This window comes from Equus przewalskii, chromosome 8 (genome assembly GCF_037783145.1).
Source record: "Equus przewalskii isolate Varuska chromosome 8, EquPr2, whole genome shotgun sequence".
NCBI classification, from domain to species: domain Eukaryota; kingdom Metazoa; phylum Chordata; class Mammalia; order Perissodactyla; family Equidae; genus Equus; species Equus przewalskii.
The window spans coordinates 28,603,801-28,623,777 of record NC_091838.1 but is presented as its reverse complement, the minus strand read 5'-3'; the positions used below and the strand labels follow the sequence as shown (position 1 = coordinate 28,623,777).

At 37.3% G+C, this 19,977-nt stretch overlaps 1 protein-coding gene across 19 annotated transcripts in view; it reads left to right on the top strand.

The window, feature by feature from the left end:
* Positions 1–15,119, top strand: part of RP1 (RP1 axonemal microtubule associated) — a 440,182-nt gene extending 425,063 nt beyond the window's left edge. For 9 of the 19 annotated variants that reach the window (XM_070631597.1, XM_070631612.1, XM_070631605.1 and 6 more), the window contains 4 exons: positions 254–408; positions 4,041–4,119; positions 10,062–10,143; positions 14,698–15,119. In XM_070631597.1, coding sequence (XP_070487698.1) covers positions 254–408; positions 4,041–4,119; positions 10,062–10,143; positions 14,698–14,797 — 416 coding nt within the window. In that variant the 3' untranslated portion in view covers positions 14,798–15,119. Of the gene's footprint in view, positions 1–253; positions 409–4,040; positions 4,120–10,061; positions 10,144–14,694 lie in introns of all 19 variants that reach the window. The other 10 variants (XM_070631604.1, XM_070631602.1, XM_070631608.1 and 7 more) reach the window with 2 other exon arrangements.
* Positions 15,120–19,977: the final 4,858 nt, after the last annotated feature.

Here is a 19,977-nt window from a genome sequence, read left to right as displayed (position 1 = left end):
TACTTGTTAACAATAATTATTTTGAGACAGGAGTTCTGGGAATAGCCGAGAGTCTGTATGTATGAGGTAAACATGAAAGAACTCAGAGAATGTCTGAATAGGGGTCAGATAAGAAAAAGAGCTGAGGCCAAGTAACATAGAGATACTCATGTCAACTAGATTGAAGAATATTCTGATTTCCTTCCAGGGTATCTAATACTTTTAAAGAGAAAGTAAAAATGAGAAAGATAATATCAGATTTCTGACATTTCAGTGGTGGCTTATGAGATCTACGTATACACTGGCAGGAAGCCTGGTGCAGAGACAGAATCTAACGTATTTATCAACCTCATTGGCACCAGAGGAGATTCGGGGAATCGAAGACTTCATCAATCCAAAAATAACAAAGTCAAGTTCCAGCGTGGACAGGTAATAGAAAAATCCTTATCAATTCTTACGTACCATGTTTCCTCTAATTTCTTTAGCTAAAAAGACACCAACAGAAAATCCTCATTTGATACCAGTTAGGAAGTACAGGGAGGTATGGTCGCTTCTTGGTGTGCATCTCATTATTCTGGAGTTGAATCGAGGTGGGACTTAACCAGGAACAATGCAGCCATGAGTAACTCCCAGTTTCTTCTTCTATTAAAAACAGAAACAGAAACAAAACAACAAAGATTCTGCTTCCAATTAGGGCAGTCTAGCCTGTAACAAAATGACCATCTTGAAGACAACCAGAAACGTTTGATAAATATCTTTTAAAATTGGTTTTAAAAGCATTGGAGAGCTGCTAAGGCAGGTGGAGTTGGAGAATCCCAAGATCCTGGAGAGCAAGGAAGTGCAGAAGAGAACCTGATGTTCAGTATAGCTTTCTGCCCTTTGTAAGTAGAAGTTTGGAAGCAAGGAGCCAGAAGTGGCAGTGGAGAGCCTAAGACGCTGTGCAGAGATTTAGGAGGTCTCATGGGACTGGGTTCAATCTGGGCCCAGCAGTAAAGACAGGCCTCCCACTCAGAAAGTATGACCTTCCTGTGAGTTCTCCCAAGGCAGAAGCTGTGGCATGTCCTGCAAGTGGTTAATGATGATCCCAGGAAGCACGGTGAAGGAATGTAGAGAAGGACAGAAGGAAAGAGGAAAGGCCAATATAAGTGTGTATTCTAGAGGTCATTGCTGTTGGCAGCAGGGACTGGACCCCTCCAGGACCTCAGCTGACAGACGGGCACCAAAAGCAGAAGCGGCTGAAGCTGCCTAGGGGGAGGGACCACATGTTCTAGGGCCATGTGCAGAGTCTCCATCCCTGCCATCATGCTTATTCCATCCATGGGCCCATTCCACAACAGGCACCATGGTAGCCAAAGCAAGACCTCTACATGGAAAATTACAAAATATTACTGGAAAAATTTAAAAAGACATAAATTAATAGAGATATACTATGTTCCTGGATTGGAAGACACAGTATTATAAAATTCTCACTTCTTTCCTCATTGATCTGCAGTTTCAATGCAATACCAATCAAAATCCCATAAACATTTTTTTATGGAAATTGGCAATCTAATTCTAAAATGTATGTAGAAATGCAGAGTCAAATACACCCAAAATAATCTTGAAAATTATTAATCTTGAGAAAAACAAGTTGGAGGGTTTATACTACCAGTTAGCGAGATTTATTGTGAAGTCAAGGTAATTAAGACAGCATTAATTGGTACAAGGCAAGACAAATACAGCAAAGAAACATAGTAAAGCCAGATAAAGAGCCACATATTCTGATGTGCAGCATCAGGGAAAGGAGAGTCTTTTTAATAAATTCTGAGAATAAATTGGATATCACTATAGAAAATAAGAAATCATAAGTCCTATTTTACACTAAACCCAAAAATCAATTCCATGCAAATTTAGGTCTAAATATGAAAGGTAAAAGAATAAAATACCTAGAAGATAACATAACAGAAAATCTTCATGATCTTGAAAGTAGCCTAAAATTTAAAAACAATTTTAATTGTCATCAACATGACCTGAAATTCACCATCTTAACCATTTTTAAATGTACAATTCATTAATTCATTAGCATTGAGTACATTCACATTGTTGTACAACCATCACCACCATCCATCTCCCGAACTCTTTTCATCTTGCCGAACTGAAACTCTATACTCATTAAACAATAACTCCCATTCTCCTCTCTCTTTTCCTCCACCTCAGCCTCTGGCAACCACCATTCTACTTTCTGTCTCATGAATTTAACTCCCTTAGGTACCTCATCTAAGTGGAATCATATAGTATTTGTCTTTTTGTGATTGGCTTATTTTACTTAGCACAATGTCTCGAAGTTTCATTTGTGTTGTAGCATACAGAATTTCCCTATTTTTAAGGCTGAATAATGTTTCATGTGTATATATATCACATTTGTTTATCCATTCATCCATTGGTTGCTTCCATCTTTTGGCTATTGTGAATAATGCTGTTATAAACATAGGAATACACATATAGACTAATATTTTAAAGACAAAACATAGAAAGTATTAAGCATAAAGAAAAAAGATAAATTATACCATTTTAATATTAAAGACTTCTGTTCCTCAAGACACCATTAAGAGAGTAAAAATGCAAATCAGAAAATGGGAGAAGATATTGTAAAATATATACTAGCAAAGGACTTGTTTCCAAACTGTATACAGAACGTCCATAAGTCAACAAGAAAAAGACAGATAACCCAATTTAAATCGTGAGCATATTTGAATATGTACTTTCTAAAAGAGGATATCCAAATTGCCAATAAACATGAAAAAAGTACTCAACTTTATTGATAATCAGGAAAATACAATGAAAACCATAATGAAATGTCACTGTGCACAATCAAATGAGTTAAACTTTAAAAGAATAACAATACCAAGTATTGATCAGCCTGTGGAGCTCATTGACCTCTCATACGCTAAGCATCCAGAGTGCACATTGGTATAAGCATTTTGGGAAATTGAGACTATTTACTAACACTCTATAAACCATCATTTCACCAACAGAAATGTACATAAATATACATAAAAAGACATGTATAAGAATGTTCTGAGCAGCATTATTTGTAATACCCCAAACCCAGAAATAATTTTTTTTCATAAGTAGAAGAACGGATGAATAATATGGAATAATACTCAGTAATGAAAGTGAACAAAATTCTGTTAAACAAAGCAACATGGATAAATTTCATAAAGGGTGAGTGAAACAAGCCAGGCAGAAAGAGAACATACTGTGTGATTCTATTTATGGTCCCAGACCTGGCAAAACTAATTAAAAGTGTTAAATGTTAAGATAATGGTTATCATTGTGGGAGATAATGACTGGGATGGGCCATGGAGGGCTCTTGGGGTACTGTTAAGGTTTTATTACTTGCATGGACATGTGCGCTGAGCATTTGTAATTTGTATACTTTGTATATAGTTAATAAATAGTTTATTTAAAAGTTCATATGTCTGTGTATGTACATATACATATCTCAATACATAGTTTATTTAGAAACAAAAGCTGCTGAGAGGAAAACAACAATGATGGAAAACATGCATCCTGGAGGCAGACTGCCTGGTCTGATCCTGGCTTGGTTGCTCACTAGATGTTGACCTTGGGAGAGTAATTTTACTCTCTATCTCTTGGTCTCTCCAACGGTAAAATAAGAGAATGAGTAGTATTTACTTAATGGATTGTTCTGAGAATTAAATGAGTTAATATGTGAAAAACTCTTGGAAGAGTTTGCATATGGTAAGGACTATATGAGCTACTATTATCATTAGTAGTAGACAAGTATTGTGATTAAATTTTTAAAATCTTTTTTATTAGACTGTATTTGAGGAGGGCAAGAATTATGTGTTCCTTGTTTGTGTATGTCCCACAAGGCATAGTGTAGGACTTTGCTTATAAAATGGCAAATGGTAATTTTTATGGTACTAGTAACAGTAATAATCTAGTAGTAGCATATAGCACTGTTGTACCGTAGTAATATAGTACGAATAGTAATGCATTTTTCTAGAGAAAGGAAGTGTCCTAATGGTCATTCACTTTATTTTTGTATTGTGCAGGTTGATATTTTTTCCATTGAGGCGGTGTCTCTTGGAAAATTGAAGAAAGTTCTGATTAGTCACAATGGGATAGGTCCAGGTAAGATTAGCTTTCTTGGTAAGAAATTTGTTTTGAAAATCTATTAAAAGTAGCATAAGAGACAAGTGAAAGAAAAGATAAATGTACAGGTTATTTAAAAGTGAGATCAGAAAATAATTTTCTTTTGAGAAATTTTAGTTAAATGAAGTTTTGTCAGATTGGGTTTACGATTTAAAAAGCTTATTGCTGTGTTATTATGAAGGAAATTTCCTAGGAAGACAAAAGCTTTATTGTGTGTTTGTGTGTGTGTGTGTCTGTGCATGTGCGTAAAATCTCTGGACCTGTGAGGCAGTTTCAAAATTGTATCTATTATGTCTTCACGCAGTGGGTATTGAGTCCTCAGAATTACGGGTTTTTTTTTCACAAGCACCTTAGGGGATTCTGACTCATTTGGTCCTCAGACTGTTGCTTAAAAATCACTGCTTTCTGATGTAAGAGTTCTTTGTTGAGGGCCTGCTATATGCCAGGCGCTTTGTCAGAGGCTGGGCATTCAAATGTGAACAGGATGCCCGGGGCTCTCTGCCCTCGGGGGCAGGGCCTAGTGGGGCAGACACATGTGAAATACGCAAGTATAATAAGTATGACACACAGTCTGAAAGTGACCCTCAGAGTGCTATTGCACCTATGGCAGGGACCTGGAGAAGTCCAGAAGAACATGAAGATCTCCCCCAAGAAAAGAGAACGTGACAGGCAAGCTGAGGGGGAAGTTTAGATTTCGGCAGGATACTTGGGCATTTTGATGAGCTTCTCTGACTGATGGGATTAAGCTATTTGAAACCTCGTTAAGGAAGGTTGAAAGTAATTACTATAACATGATTTTTAAATTCTTTGAACCATCCTTCCTATGTTGTGCACACTCTTTTCATTAAAAGAAAAAATTACCATGATAGAGTATCTATGTTTTTCTTTTCATTTTCAAAATTTGTATAGTCTGATAACCTACCACTCAATTTGAACCTAGAACATCCTTGACAGCAGCAATTCTTCCTGTATTCACTGCTTCTATTCCTCTCCCCCAGAGTAGCCATCCTGAATCTTTTTTTTCTCCCCAAAACCCCAGTACATAGTTGTGTATCCTATTTGCAAGTCATTCTAATTCTTCTATGTGGGATGCCGCCACAGCAAGACTTGATGAGTGGTATGTAGGTCCACCCCCAGGATCTGAACCAGCGAACCCTGGGCCACTGAAACAGAGCACGCAACTTAACCACTCAGCCATGGGGCCAGCCCCTGCCATCCAGAATCTTTTGTTTATTATTTCTTGATTTTTTTAAGCCTTACTCCAAAAAGGAAATCTTTATTAGTTATTTAGGTATCCTTGAAAATACTTTTGATAGTTTTGTACTTTGTAAAAATTGTGACATATTGTGTGAAGTGTTTTGTGAATTGATTTTTTTCACTCAAGATTGTGTGTCTAAGATTCATTCACTTTATTGTGTGATAGTGTTATTTTTTCATGACTGTGTAATATTCTACAGCACGATTACACATAATTAACTTATTTATCTCTTGTTAATGGGTAGTTCTGTTGTATCCAGTCCAACTGTCACCAACGGTCTGAAGTGAATGTCCTTGTGCATGTCTCCTACTACATAGAAGCAAGAGTTCCTCTAGGGTGGTGGCTCCCAAATGGGGATTGTTTTGCCTCCCCCAGGGACATTTGGCAATGTGTGGGGATTATTTTTTATTGCAACACTGGGAAGGAGGTACTACTGGTACCTAGTAGGTAGAGGCCTGGGGTGCTGCTAAACATCTTACAATGCACAGGACAGCCCCCACAACAAGGAATTGCTGGGCCCAAAATCTTACTGGTGCTGAAGCTAAGAACTCTGCTCCAGGGTGAATCCACAGAAGTCAGTTGCTGGGTCAAAGAATATGATCATATCAGCTTTATAAGACAAATCCCTTTTTTCAAAAGTGATTCTACTAAGTCTTACTCTTACCTACAGTGTATAAGAATTTCTATTATGTCATATTCTCACAAACACCTGGTACGCTTAATTTTGGGGTATAAAATGGTACCCCATTGTAGACTTAATTTGTATTCCTCGGATTTCTAAGAAGAATGAGCATTCTTTCATTTTTTTGTCTATTGAATTTCCTCTTCTGTGAAAATACATGTTCTTGTCTGTAATATTTAGGATAAAGGCAAAGGACATTTAATTAAAAAATGTTCTAAAAAGGATTTTAAAAAGATACAAGCTTATTTCACAGTCAGGTAACAGTCCCAAAGTGAGCAGTTGTGATGGCTCTGCTCCAGCCGCCCTCAGGGACCCAGGGTCCCTTCATCTTGTTCTTCTATCATCATCTAGATCTTGCCTTCCTCTGAGTGGTGGAGCTGGTCACAGCACATAAAAAAGAGAGAAAACAACGGCAACAATGGCTTTTAAGCAAGTGAGGTAGAAACTGCACATACTACTTCGAGTCCTGTTTCATTACTGAGAAATTAGTACTACAGTTATCTGTAGCTGCAAAGACACCTGGGAGACGTGGGTGCTAGCATTGCAGTGGTTGAAGAAGGGAGAGCAGCTGGAAGTTACCACCACAATATCTTCTCCAGTTTGTGGTATATTTTAATGCACAGAAGCTCTTAATTTTAATGTAGTTGAATTTAACAATATGTTATTTCTTCCAATGATCGGCACATTTTGTATCTTAAGAAAGCCTTCCCTCCCCCTAGGGTATTCCATATATGTATAGATGGATAGCTATTCATATGTTTGCATGTATGTTTATCACACACACACACACACACACACACATATATATGAAGTCTTGTCTTTCAGATTTAGATATGTACTCATCTGTAGTTGGTTTTTGTGTATGACATGAAGATGGAATCTGCTTTCACTTTTTCCATGTAGATAACCATTGTACTCCCTATTTATCACCTACCCCATCTTTTCCTGAGTGCTCTACAAAGGCACCTTTATCAGATACAAGCAGTCTTTGTTTTGCATGGTTTCTGTATGCACCAATTTCAGTTACAATGATTTAGTTAAATAACGTTTCAAATTTCAGTTACCATGGTCTGCTAATTGTAACTGCACCAAGTACACACTTCACTGCTAGCTCTTCTTCGGTCCACGGATCACGACACGAATAACAGATGCACATCCAGATCAGCGACCAATCACTTTACCTCTTTCAAAGTCTGTCAGTGAGGCGTCACTGCCCATCTGTTACACAGTTCATGCACAGACAGCAGAGCATGTCGTTGTATTGACTCCTTGTCTCCCAGTGATAAATCCGTGTGACATTTTACAAAAATGTGTACTTCAAAGACGAAAGCACATCAAAGAAACAAAAAGTGATAATGCTAGAAGTGAAATTCAAGTCAAACATAAATGGAGTTACAGAAGAAATATCTGCCTACGGGAATGTTGACACTGTCGGTGTTTGAGAGACTTTAGATAAGCAGTCAGAGGAATTACATGAAGGGGACTTATGGCCATAAGTGAGGAAAATGATTGTGACCAAAAGGATGAACATGTCCCAGAGGAAGTGATGTTGGTAAAAAAGTCATATTAAAGGGACTGTCGGAGATATTTTATGACATTAAAAGCACAGAGGATAAAATATCGGAAGCTGATTGAAACTTAGGAGTTTGACAATTTGCTAGGGCGTAGAAAAGGTGCTTTCTCTTTCTAAAAATTTTTAAACTATTTTTTTTATTGTGGTAACATTGGTTTATAACATTATATAAATTTCAGGTGTACATCATTGTATTTCGAATTCTGTGTAGATTACATCATGTTCACCACCCAAAGACTAATTACAATCCCTCACCACGCACATGTGCCTAATCACCCCGTTTCTCCTTCTCTCTCCCGCCTTTCCCTCTGATAACCACCAATCCAATATCTGTCTCTATGTGTTTGTTTGTTGTTATTGTTATCTTCTATTTATGAGTGACATCATGCAGTATTTGACTTTCTCCCTCTAACTTATTTCATTTAGCATAACATCCTCAACGTTGATCCATGTTGTCACAAATGGCAAGATTTCATCCTTTTTTATGCCTGAGTAGTATTCCATTGTGTATATATACCACATCTTCTTTATCCCTTTGTCCCTTGATGTGCATTTAGGTTGCTTCCAAGTCTTGGCTATTGTGAATAATGCGATGAACATTGGGGTGCATATGCCTTTGTGCATTCACGGTTTTGTGTTGTTTGGATAAATACCCAGCAGTAGAATAGCTGGTTCGTATGGTAGTTCTATTCTTAATTTTTTTGAGGACTCTTCATACTGTTTTCTGTAGTGGCTGCACCAGTGTGAATTCCTACCAGCAGTGTAGGAGAGTTCCCTTTCCTCCACATCCTCTCCAATACTTATTTCTTGTCTTGTTAATTATAGCCGTTCTGACAGGTGTGACATGATATCTCATTGTAGTTTTGATTGGCATTTCTGTGATAGTTAGTGATGTTGAGCATCGTTTCATATGCCTGTTGGCCATCTGTATATGCTTGCTCTTTATTATAAGCTATATGATGAGGAAAATAAGCCAAGCACCATTCAAGCTACTGTTGATAAGTTTTTTGTTTTTACAAAGAAATAGACCTTTTAATTTTCAATTTATCTAATGTTTTAAATTACAGTGTATTAATATTAGTGTTGATATTTTTTCATTTTCATATACATTTATAATTATCAATAAGAGAGTTTTTAATGTTTTGGCAAAAATGTTTAACAATTGAACAATCGTAATTTTTCTCACTGATTATTAAGATTGCTTGCCACGGTTTCAGCATGCAGTCCTATTTATGGTTCCGTTCTACTGTGCAAAGCAAGGACTGCCTGTATCAAGTTTGTATAAATGTGTAGGTCAATTATGAGTCCTTTTTCCTGTTCTATCAGTCAATTTATCTATGCCAGCACCAATTCTGTCTTGTCTTAATTAGTATTGATTTATAATAAATTTTGATAACTGATAGGATGAATCTCCTACCTTTCTCTAATTCAGGATTGCCTATGATATTCTTGGGCTTTACTCATCCATGTACATTTTATCATCTGCTTGTCAATTTTCTTGTAAAACCCTGTGGTAAAATTGATTTAATTACATTGAAAATTTAGACTCGTTTGAGGGAAACTGACATCTCTGTAATTTCTTCATACTGAGGAATATGGGATAGTTCTCTATTTGTTTATGTCTTCTTTGCTGTCATTCCTTAAATTTAGATAATTTCTCTATAAATTATACTACATCTATTTTTAGATTTGCCCATACATTCTTAAATTTTTATAGCAATTCAACATTGTAACTTTCATTGAATTATACTTCTTACCTATTCTTTTCCGGTCAATAGAAATGTAATGGATTTTTATATGTTTATTATATACCTAACCATTTTTCTCATCTCTCTTAATTTCACTATTTCTGTAAGTTTCTTGAGTTTTTAATTTAGACAGTCACATTATCTGTGAATAATGACAGTTCTGTTTCTTCTTTTCCAACACCTATTAATTTCATTCTCCTTCTTTCCTTCCTTCTTTCCTTCTTTCTTCTTTTTTTCCTTAATTGTATTGACAAGTACCATAATCTGTGATAATTTCTAAATTTTCGCCGTTAAGAGTGATAATTGTGACTTTACATTATTGTTTAAACATATCAATCTTCTGTAAATAATGCACTGAAATGCATTCACGTGAATATACTTCTTTGTTCTCGGCTTTTAAACACTTGTAGAATTTCATAGAGGGTTTGTATCCTTGGTAGGGAATCTTCTCTTCCTCTGCTTCTACTGCTCTGAGTAATTAGGTCGCTCGCTCATGCTTTTGTTTCTCTGCTGGTGTAATTTGGATGTGCATATTTTTGTGCCCAAATTGCCTGACAAGTGTGCTTAAAAAAGAACCTTTGGAGAGTCTATGAATAAAATCACAATCCTACTATATTTTATGCTAAGAGTCAAAGTGATCTCCTTTGTCAATTTACACAGGTAATGGATGGTTTCTTGAGAGTATTGTTGTTAAATCCGAAGAGGAAGATGGCAATCAAGAGGTGCTGTTTCCGTGCAACAGGTGTGCTGTTACTTAATAATGCATTATGCAAAATTATGCGCCCCTTGTCCAGTTAATTCCAGCTGTGTCCTCAGCACGCCTCCTCCCATATTTCTGGCCCCATCATTCCCTCCTTTAAAGCCAGAGTTGAAGGCTCTCTCTCCTAGGATGCTGTTCCTTATCAGCACCAGTAATTCTCTCATTTGTAATGTTTAATATTTTTCTCTCCTGGACTAAGCATTCTGAAATGGGGAAAAAAGTTGTATTAGGATTTAGAAAACAGGTTCTTGATTCTGTTTCTTCAACACTTGCGCTGCTCCCCACTAGTTCTGTGAGTGTAGGTGCTACTCTCAACTTTGCGGAGTTTCAGTTTCCTCATATGTAAAACAGAAAGAATACTTGTTCCTCCTACTTCATTTGAATTGTTTAAAAACAAATGAAGTTATGTGTATGAACTGTGAACTCTAGAGCATTATTCTAATATGGTGTAGATATAATATGTTAGGAGAATCAAGTTGCAAGGGCAGCTCTGTAATTCGTTGGCCATTCATAGTTGAATTACTTAAACTTTCTGATCCCCAGCTTTCAAAATTTATGATGACAATGATTAAATCAGATCTACCTACTTTATAGGCTTGTTATGAATAGAATATCAAATACACCTTAAAACAAAGCGTACTACAAATAGAAATTATAAAACTAATTTCCCTCTGTTATTAATCTATAGAATATCTTGATTCATTCATTTAGTCATTGTACCAATAGTAATTGACCGCCTACCATATCAAGAAGTGGAATAGACAAGAAGATCCAAAGATAAGGCAGTACGGTCTCTGCCTACAAGTACTCAGTGGATGTCCATGTGAGAACAAACGTTAACGTCTTAGGGCTATGACAGAGACCTATGCGAGAGCTCGGGGGCCAATGTGGATGTCTATATGATTGCATGTTCCTTGAATCTAGAGAACTCATGCATTGTGTCTATTCATCTACTCATCCATTTATTCAAGCAGAAACATCACATGCCTCCTAGGTGTCAGGTACTGTACCAAGTCCTGGATATATGGAGATAAAAAAATAAAGCACCCCTGTCTTCAAGGAGCTCCCATTTGACGATAGCATAAGAGAGAAGGAAGGTGCTATTAAAGGAAGCCAGAGAGCTGGGAGTGCTCTGAGTTTAGCAGGTGTTTTGGCATCACTGTCTCCTGAAGTGTTGTACACACCTTCAGACATCTAGAGAAGCGCATCCGTTGACTGAGGGAATTTTCTCTTATAATAGTTTTGATTCTAGGAAATATCCATTCTTTTGAAACTTAATAAGAGTTGCATTCTGTATGAACAAAATGTGTTTCACTTCTCTGATCATCTGTTTGTTTGTTTAATACAAATCCATTTAGAATGCGTGGGCATCATAGTAGTTATCGCCATTTTATAACATTCAAGCTCTGAAAAGAGACATTATATTTTATTTTTTTCAAGAAATCTTTTTATTTCTTACTGGAGAGTGAAAAGATCAAAGATTGAAGTTTTTCAGAAGTGGATTTAAATTACAACTCCGTCACTGACTAGCTGTGGGAGCCTCAGTTTATTCTTATGTAAAATAGCTATAATGACTCATTTTGCAAGGTTATTTGAGGATTTCACACAATATACATAAAGTAACTACAAAAATGTCTTACAATTATTAGAAGATCCATGATGATAAATGTTATTGTTATAGAAGCTATTTTAGATTAATGAAATCTTTACATACAATGTCACTTATGCAAAGGAAGTAGAAAAACTCTCTTTTATTTCTAGATCATATGTCAAGTATTTAGAACTCTCCAAATAATAGACTAACTTTTGTTTTTAAAAAACTAGATTTGCACAGTCCAATATGGTAGCCACTAGCTACATATGGCTAATAAATTTAAGTTAATCACAATCAAATAAAATTAAAAATTCAGTTCCTGGGTTATACTAACTACATTTCAAGTGCTCAATAGCCACAGACGGTTATTGGCTACTATTTTGGCCAGCGTGTATACAGCATTCGATTCTGTATCACGTCTAGATATTTGGTATCATATGAAGCTATGTTTAATATTCTACAACATAGTTTTATTGCTCTGAATATGATGGGAACTATTAAATAATGTAAGGAGTAAATAAAAGGTTAGTATTTTGATAAAAGTGTCACATTTAAGAAATTATAAATATCTCACATTTGAAAAAATCAAGAATCATCCAGAACAGGTAATAATAGTAGTCATCTTCTCTTCAGAGCTAAAATTAATTTTGCTGGTATGCAAAGGAATAGAAGTCAAGATTGCAAACATTTTAGAATAATTACAAACAAAAATTACAAATTTAGAATAATTACAAACCTTAGAAATTACTTTTGTAAGGAACAATATGAGACCAATGAAAATATTTAAATGTTTTGCTGTTTTATACTCTATCACATTAAATACTACACACAGGCGTATCATTGCTCTATTAACACTAACCGAACTGTAGCAATTTTAAACAGTTTTCCTTGCTCCTCTCTGAGGGCCCAGGGTTACATAAAGAGAAACAAGGGAAATTTTCTTGCTATTCCATTAGAGGTGGAAGAATAGATACCATTTAGTCTTGTGTTTCATTTGACAGGTGAGAAAACTGACAGCTAAAGAGATTAAATGACATGCACAAATCATAGACGAGTAGAGAGCAGAGTCTCTTGGTCCCTTGGGCACTCTTGGGAGTTTGAGTTTAGTGCCTATCAATCTATTGTTTCCGTTACATCACTATGATTTTGTGAATTACCTCTAAGGAAGAGATCCCTGCACAAATTACTGAGTTCACTATAAAATTGATTTGTCAGAAAACTCTACTGAGATTTTGGAGAGTTTAGAAGACACAGGTTTTACTAGTTTCCCCAGCATACCATAATGGCCATTTAAACTCAAGTCCTCTTCTAATTATTAGATAGGTAAAGGTCTCTGAAAAAGAAATTATTTAGGACTTTATTGTGGAGTTAAAAAAAAAACAGACATAGAGGGGTCTATTGTGTTGTGGGACCCTTTTTGGTTTACACACTTGTCTTCTGTATGGTTGGGGAGGAAATCAGAAGCATGTCCATAGCTAGAGTTTATTGCACTCTGATCATGAGATGGGCTCTGTGGTGAGGCTGGAACTTCACACATGAACTCATCTGGTCCTCACAGCAGACCGCTAGGTAGCTCTGTGATTCTTCCATTTCACAGATGAGGAAGCTGAGCACACAGAGGTTAAGTTTCTTACCTAAATATGATTGGTGGAGTCAGGATTAAGAGTAAGGTGGTCTAACTCTGGAACCGCACTGTCCCTTCCAGGAGCCACTACAGCATATCTATTGCACTCTGCAACTGTGCCTATTCTAAATTCAGATGTGTTGTAAGTGTAAGGTACATACCAGATTTCAAAGATGTAGAATAAAAAAGAATGCAATTGTCTTATTCGGTTCAGGCTGCTATAATAAAATATCATAGACTGGGTGGCTTATAAACAACAGAAATTTATTTCTCACAATTCTGAAGCCTGGAAGTCCAAAATCAGGGTGCCAGCATGGTCAGGTTCTGGCGAAGGCCCTCTTGCAGGTTGCAACTGCCAATTTCTTGCTGTGTCCTCACAGGGTGGCAGGAGCAAGGGATCTATCTGGAGCCATTTTTTTCCCCTCGAGGAAGATTAACCCAACCCTGAGCTAACATCTGCCAATCCTCCTTTTTTTTCTGAGGAAGACTGGCCTTGAGCTAACATCCGTGCCCATCTTCCTCCACTTTATATGTGGGACGCTTACTACAGCATGGCTTGCCACGCTGTGCCATGTCCACACCCATGATCCGAACCAGCAAACCCCGGGCGGCTGAAGCTGAACATGCCACCCATTGTGCCACCCGGTTGGCCCCTGGAGGCTTTTTTATAAAGGCACTAATCCCATTCTTGAGGGCTCTACTCTCGTGATGGAAGCACCTCCCAAAGGATTTCGACATAGGACCCTTGGGGAGACACAAACATTCAGACCATCACAGTAATATGATTCAATAAATTTTTATATTGATTACATGTTTAGATGATCATCTTTGGAATTTATTAAAATGAAAAATATTCAAATTCATTTCATTTTTTTCATTTAACTTTACGTACATGCTTTTATTATATTTCTCTTGAAAAGTGCTATTCTAGAGTCTGAAGTTGTAGCCACTGTATACACCTACCAGTCATATGAAAGGAGAGAAACAAAAGATTCCAGCAAGGAAACTCCAAATGAAACATTTTTCTGATTTTAAGATACACTAGAATATTTTTAATGTTACCATAGGACATTTCTAAAAACCAACACTTTAGGATGAATCAATGTGACTTTGCAATTTGAATATAGTATGAAGTTTTGCTGAAGTTGCAGTCCTAAAGATAATTGGATGTGGCTTGAAATCTTAAATGTTTCTTAAAATTTCTGAGCTTATCCCTGACGGCCTCTTTAAGTCTTTTCTGTATTTTATTTTCTCTTCTAAGTAATGTGCCTTCTTTGAATACTCTCTCATATTAATTATCTTCCCTGTTTCCCAGCAGATGGCTAGATGAGTACCAAGATGACGGCAAGACGGAGAGGGAACTGCTGGCAGAGAGAAGCTTCAGTGCAGCAGGAGACACTGGATCTGTGGCCTCCTGAAGGGGGCCCACTGGGTCTGTGTCTCCACTGAGCCTTCCAAGGCAGTTGATCTGATTGTGATAGTGTGCTTACCCTTTCCTTGTCCTGGAGCCCACACTCGGGGAGGATCAATTTGTGCTGGACACATTCATTGCTTTTGAGAAGCATCAGCCAACAACTGACCAAGATCAACCTTTGATAACTGGGGAGCACATATTGTTTCTTCTTTCAGAAACTCTTACACCTGCTAAGTTCACTGAAATTTTAGGTAGCCTTAGTAGAATATAGTCAAAGAGCTACATAGTAACATTTGATTAATATAAAAATACTTTTATAAAACATATGTTAATTTTAAGGTGGAAATCTTATTCTTGGATAATGGTATGTCTCTCTTAGATTGGTGGTCATATAAAGAAGAAAAGGTGAAAAAAATGATTGGATTGAATTGTGTTCCCACTCTACTTCACACTGGTCCTTGTTGACTCGGTTTTTGGGGAGCTGGTCACTGAGGCTGCAGTGGACAACAGCAAGGCATTGTACAGGGAACACATGTCGAAGGGACATCTTCCATCTATGAGTCACTTTCCTTGGTTAGGCTCAAAAACTTACCAACTTGATGCCACAGGCTGCTTGTTCCAATCCTTCAAAGTGGCACATGAGATAAAACACACTTGCCAGCCTAGGTGAGGCATGGCATGACTTTGACAGTAAAGAGACCTCTTTGAATCGTGATTCTGCCACCCTGAGGTAAACACTAAAATCATCCATATTTTGCAGATGAGGAAACCAAGAGTAGGAAAGGCTCACCTAAGCTCTTCTCCCTTCTTCCTCTTGCCCAAGCTTACCTACTGCCTTCCTCTACACGGTTTTAGGTACCCCGTGAAATCACAAGGATGGTTCCAAATCCTGCACACCACCTTCACGGTTCTTGTCATACACGGGTACCACCTGTACCATTGTATACTTAACGTTTTTTTCTTTAAATTAACTTTAAATTAGGCTATTTGCAGATGGAAGGAACTTAGCCTTGTCCTAAATTATATTCATAATATCGATGAAGTCAGTAATGTCATTACATTTTTTCCTAAAACGCATTAAAATGAATCTATACCTAACAAAAATTTTAGTTAGTCTACGTGCTACCTAAAATTGTCTTATAAACATCCAGTGGGCTTGGCATATAGTGATCAGTAAACAATGTTTCAATAAATAGAACCATGTTATCATGGTTTACCTTTTACCAATCCATGGCTAAGGACTAATCCAGTCCTTAGAAATGGTACATTTTACCTCTGAGTCTGAAAACACCTCAAGAATAGAGCTTCAGAGAATTGAAGTTGAAAACAGTTTTTGCTAAAGTGGTCAACAGACAACGTTAGGGGTAAGAATAACCAGTATATTTCCTGCAGGCTGTGGGAAATCATGATGAACCACCTCTAACCCTTCACGATGCTCATTGCACAGTGCCCGGCACAAAGCAGATGCTGAATAAACACACTCATTTACTAAGTAGAAGTTTGTTAAGCACCTTCTGTGTGCCTGACACAAAGTCAGGCACTGAAGGCAAACTGGCAAACAGCACAGTTATTTCCCTGCCCTCAGAGGGGCTTCTGCCGCAGCGGGGAACTGAGTGGATAATGCCCTATTGAACACAGACCAAGGCCACTCACTGCTGAATTGCAAGCTCTCTGGAGGTAAAGATCACCTGGGCTCCTCTGTATTTTCAGTTCTTGGCATGTCGCCTGGCTCATAGTAAGTGCTTTGCGTCTATTAATGCATGAATCATCCCGGCCTTAAAATACAATACGCCTTGTAAATGATTCCAATATTAAATTATACCTGATTCAGCTCACATTTGTATGGAATAAGTACTCACAAATAATTACGCTCAATTCCTCTATTTCTACAAATTTTCCTACAACAACATGTTTCAATTCTGAACATCATCCTGCTCCTTTCCCCCACCACACAAGTTGGAGTTGAATGTGTCCTGGTTCTTTCCAGCAACATATTTACAATCCTTCCCATGAGTGGGGAGGTGGTGTCAACACTGAGTTGATCCATTTTGTGTTGATTCTTGTTTATTTTGTTGTCATAGTACTCATTTTCTTAGACATTGACTGGATTCTGGGACAATCTCAGTCTAACTCCTTTATATAATGGCTATGACCTGAAAATTGGAAAAAGAACAGAGAAGCCATATTTATTTCTGGATTTGCTCAGAAGGTGAAAATTGTTAACAGCGTACACAATACAAAGAAGGCAAACAGATTCTTAAAGTAAAGCCTGGGTGGAAAGAAGTATCTTTCTTGTGGAGAGAATGATGGAAACCCCTAATCCAGAAGGCTACCATGTGTATCCCTTGGCAATGCTGAGGAATGGGAGACAAGTGCACATACAAGGGCCAAAACAGAATGTGGCTCATTTCTGACACACAGTTGTCTGGCACAATCCTGGCATCTCCTCCCGTTTTCTTGTATCTTGGGTGAGGTCAAGAGGAAATGAAGAGCACTTTGATCTGATGGGATAAATCCTTTATTTTAAGTAGCAAATTAGAGTAATGGTGCAATGATGATGTTGATGGCCTTCAGGTTCTAATGTGTTTCATATAAACCTCTCAAGCAGACCTGGGTAGATATTTAAGTGATGCATTTGTTATATCAAAGGATGATGAAACTTTGTGACTCTAGGTAATACAGTATCTTGGAGAGCTAAGCTCATTATTCTTTGGTAGAGAGAGAGGCATTCCAGAAAGCCCACCAGAGTTGAGCTTATCCTACAGTTATCAGGGCTGATAATACTTCTGAATAGTTACATTTTAAATTACTTTTAGAAGCAAAGAAACACTGCAAAGTAGACCCTTCTTCATGCTGATGGTTTTTAAATGGAGGTTAATTTTAATTCTTTCAGGCAGTGGAATAGAGCATACTACGCAAAGGCCTTCGAGTTTAGAAATTCATCTTGATTCTCTACCACAGAAAGTCTGAAGTTCTAGAAATAGACTTCCTTGGGCTATTTCCATGCATCTATGACAACAACTGGAGAATACCAATTAAATTTATTACTAAGTTTATAAATATGCACAAACATGATTATAAGGCCAACATTAATAATTGCAAGGTCAGCCATATCAATTGATTGAAATGTTGCAATCACATCATTCTCTAGGCCTTTACCCATGTGGTTTTGTTTGCTTGGAAGGTTCCTTCCCCTACTGCCTGCAAAACGCCTCTTGTTTTCTAAGACGAAGCTTGGTGTTCTCAGCATCAGTCAAAATCAAGTCATCCCATCATTTATGTTTCCGTATCACTCCGTCCTTCCTCCCTAATAGTAATTATCATTTCCATAGTGGGCATGCGTCTTAATTTACAAACTCAGAAGTGTGACAAATACTACACTTTTCATTTTCTATACATCAACTTAATGTCTGGCTCCAAGTCTGGAAGAAAATTCCCCCATAAGCATAATCATGGCACGTCTTCCTTCCTGAGGGACAACAGAATCCTACAGGCTTGTGCTCTGTTTGTAAAGGAAGGAAAATGCTTCTTCTCGCCAGTCTATCATTGTCCCTGCTGAAGTATGTCCTCTCTCTACTTCTGAGCCACTCTGAAATGCTGCGTTTTTTGGCAAAGTTGGAAACCTGAGTACCTTGTATCCCTCCTTTCGGCCTTCTCCTGGGAAGTTCGCAGCTCCTCAGGGTCTCTCCTTACACAAAGATGGCAAATGTCACAGGGATCCCACTGCTCTGGGGCCCACAGACTTTCTTTCTGGTAAAAGAAAATCTCTCTCGTTACACTGTTGATTCTGAAAACCCTTCTCCTTCTCCTACTACATCAGCAGGACCAGCATAAGCTCTTTTGTACATTTTGGCTTTTATAGAAGACGAGACTTTGTTCCCAATATGAACATGACGATGGCAGAAAAAAGAATCTTTCCCCTCTGTTCTTACTCAAATTAACAAAGAGAATGAAATGTATGATCTCCAAGTGCAGTGAAAGCATGAGGCAGTGAAAATCTCCCAGATACAGATATAGCCTGCCAAAAGTAGATAAAACAGAAGCTTGAGGGACGAGGCAGTGGGAAATCTCAGAAAGTGCCAACAAAAATCCACTTACAAAGAGTGCATACCTTACCAGGAAGTAAGAAAGCTACATTTTTTATTTATAGCAGCTGGAGCGGGCACCTACCTCGAGCCTGGCAGACAAAGAGGAGGGTTGAGATGAGGCAGAAGCTGTGTAGAGGAAGGTTGGGTAGGGATTGTCCCTTTTGTTAAGCCTGAAAGCATCCACACAAATAATTTGCTGAAGAAAATGGATGGCGAACAGTAAAATCAAAGCCAAGCCCTAAATAAAAGTAAAGAAGCCTTAATGAGTATCAACAGAAATCACATAAAGCAGATGTAGAGCTACAAAGCCTTTGGATATTGGAATTATCAACACAGATTATAAAAACATCTACAGTATTGTATTCAACAGAACAAGCAACAGGTTGGAAAATATCTGCTCGAGTGGAGAACTATAAAATTAATCTAACATATTGAAAAACCCAACCAAATAGAACCTTTAGAAATTAAAAAATACAATGCTTAAAATTTAAATGTAGGTGTGTGGGTTTAACAGCAAATTGGGCTCAGTTGAAAAGAGAATGTGTTAACTGGATTATAGGTCAGAGGGAATTTTCTAGAATGTAGCAGAGAAAGACAAAGAGATGATATGTATGAATGAGAGGTTAAGAGACTTTGAGAATAAAATAAATTCTAATACGTTTAATCAAATTTCTAGAGAGAAAAAAATATCATAGAGACAACTTTTGAAGAGATAATGGTTGAGAATTTTCCAGAAGAGTTGAAAGATAGCATTTCACAGATACCTGAATTTCCAGAGAACTGGTAAATCTTAAACAGGATACTTTAAAAGAAATCCATATCTTAGCACCAACATAGTAAAAACTGTCTAGTACCAAAACCAAAAAGAACATTTAACAAGCAGCCTGGGAGAAAAGTTAGTTTACCTTCAAAGAAACAGAACGTAAACTCACGGTTGGTGTCTCAAGAGCAACAAAGCAAAGTAGACAATTGAGTGATAGCTTCAGAATTCTGAAAAATTATAACAATAATCTAAAATTCTCCAGTGAGGAAAAATACGTTTCCAGAATAAGGCCAAAATGAAGATATTTTCAAACATAAGATACTTCAAACATAA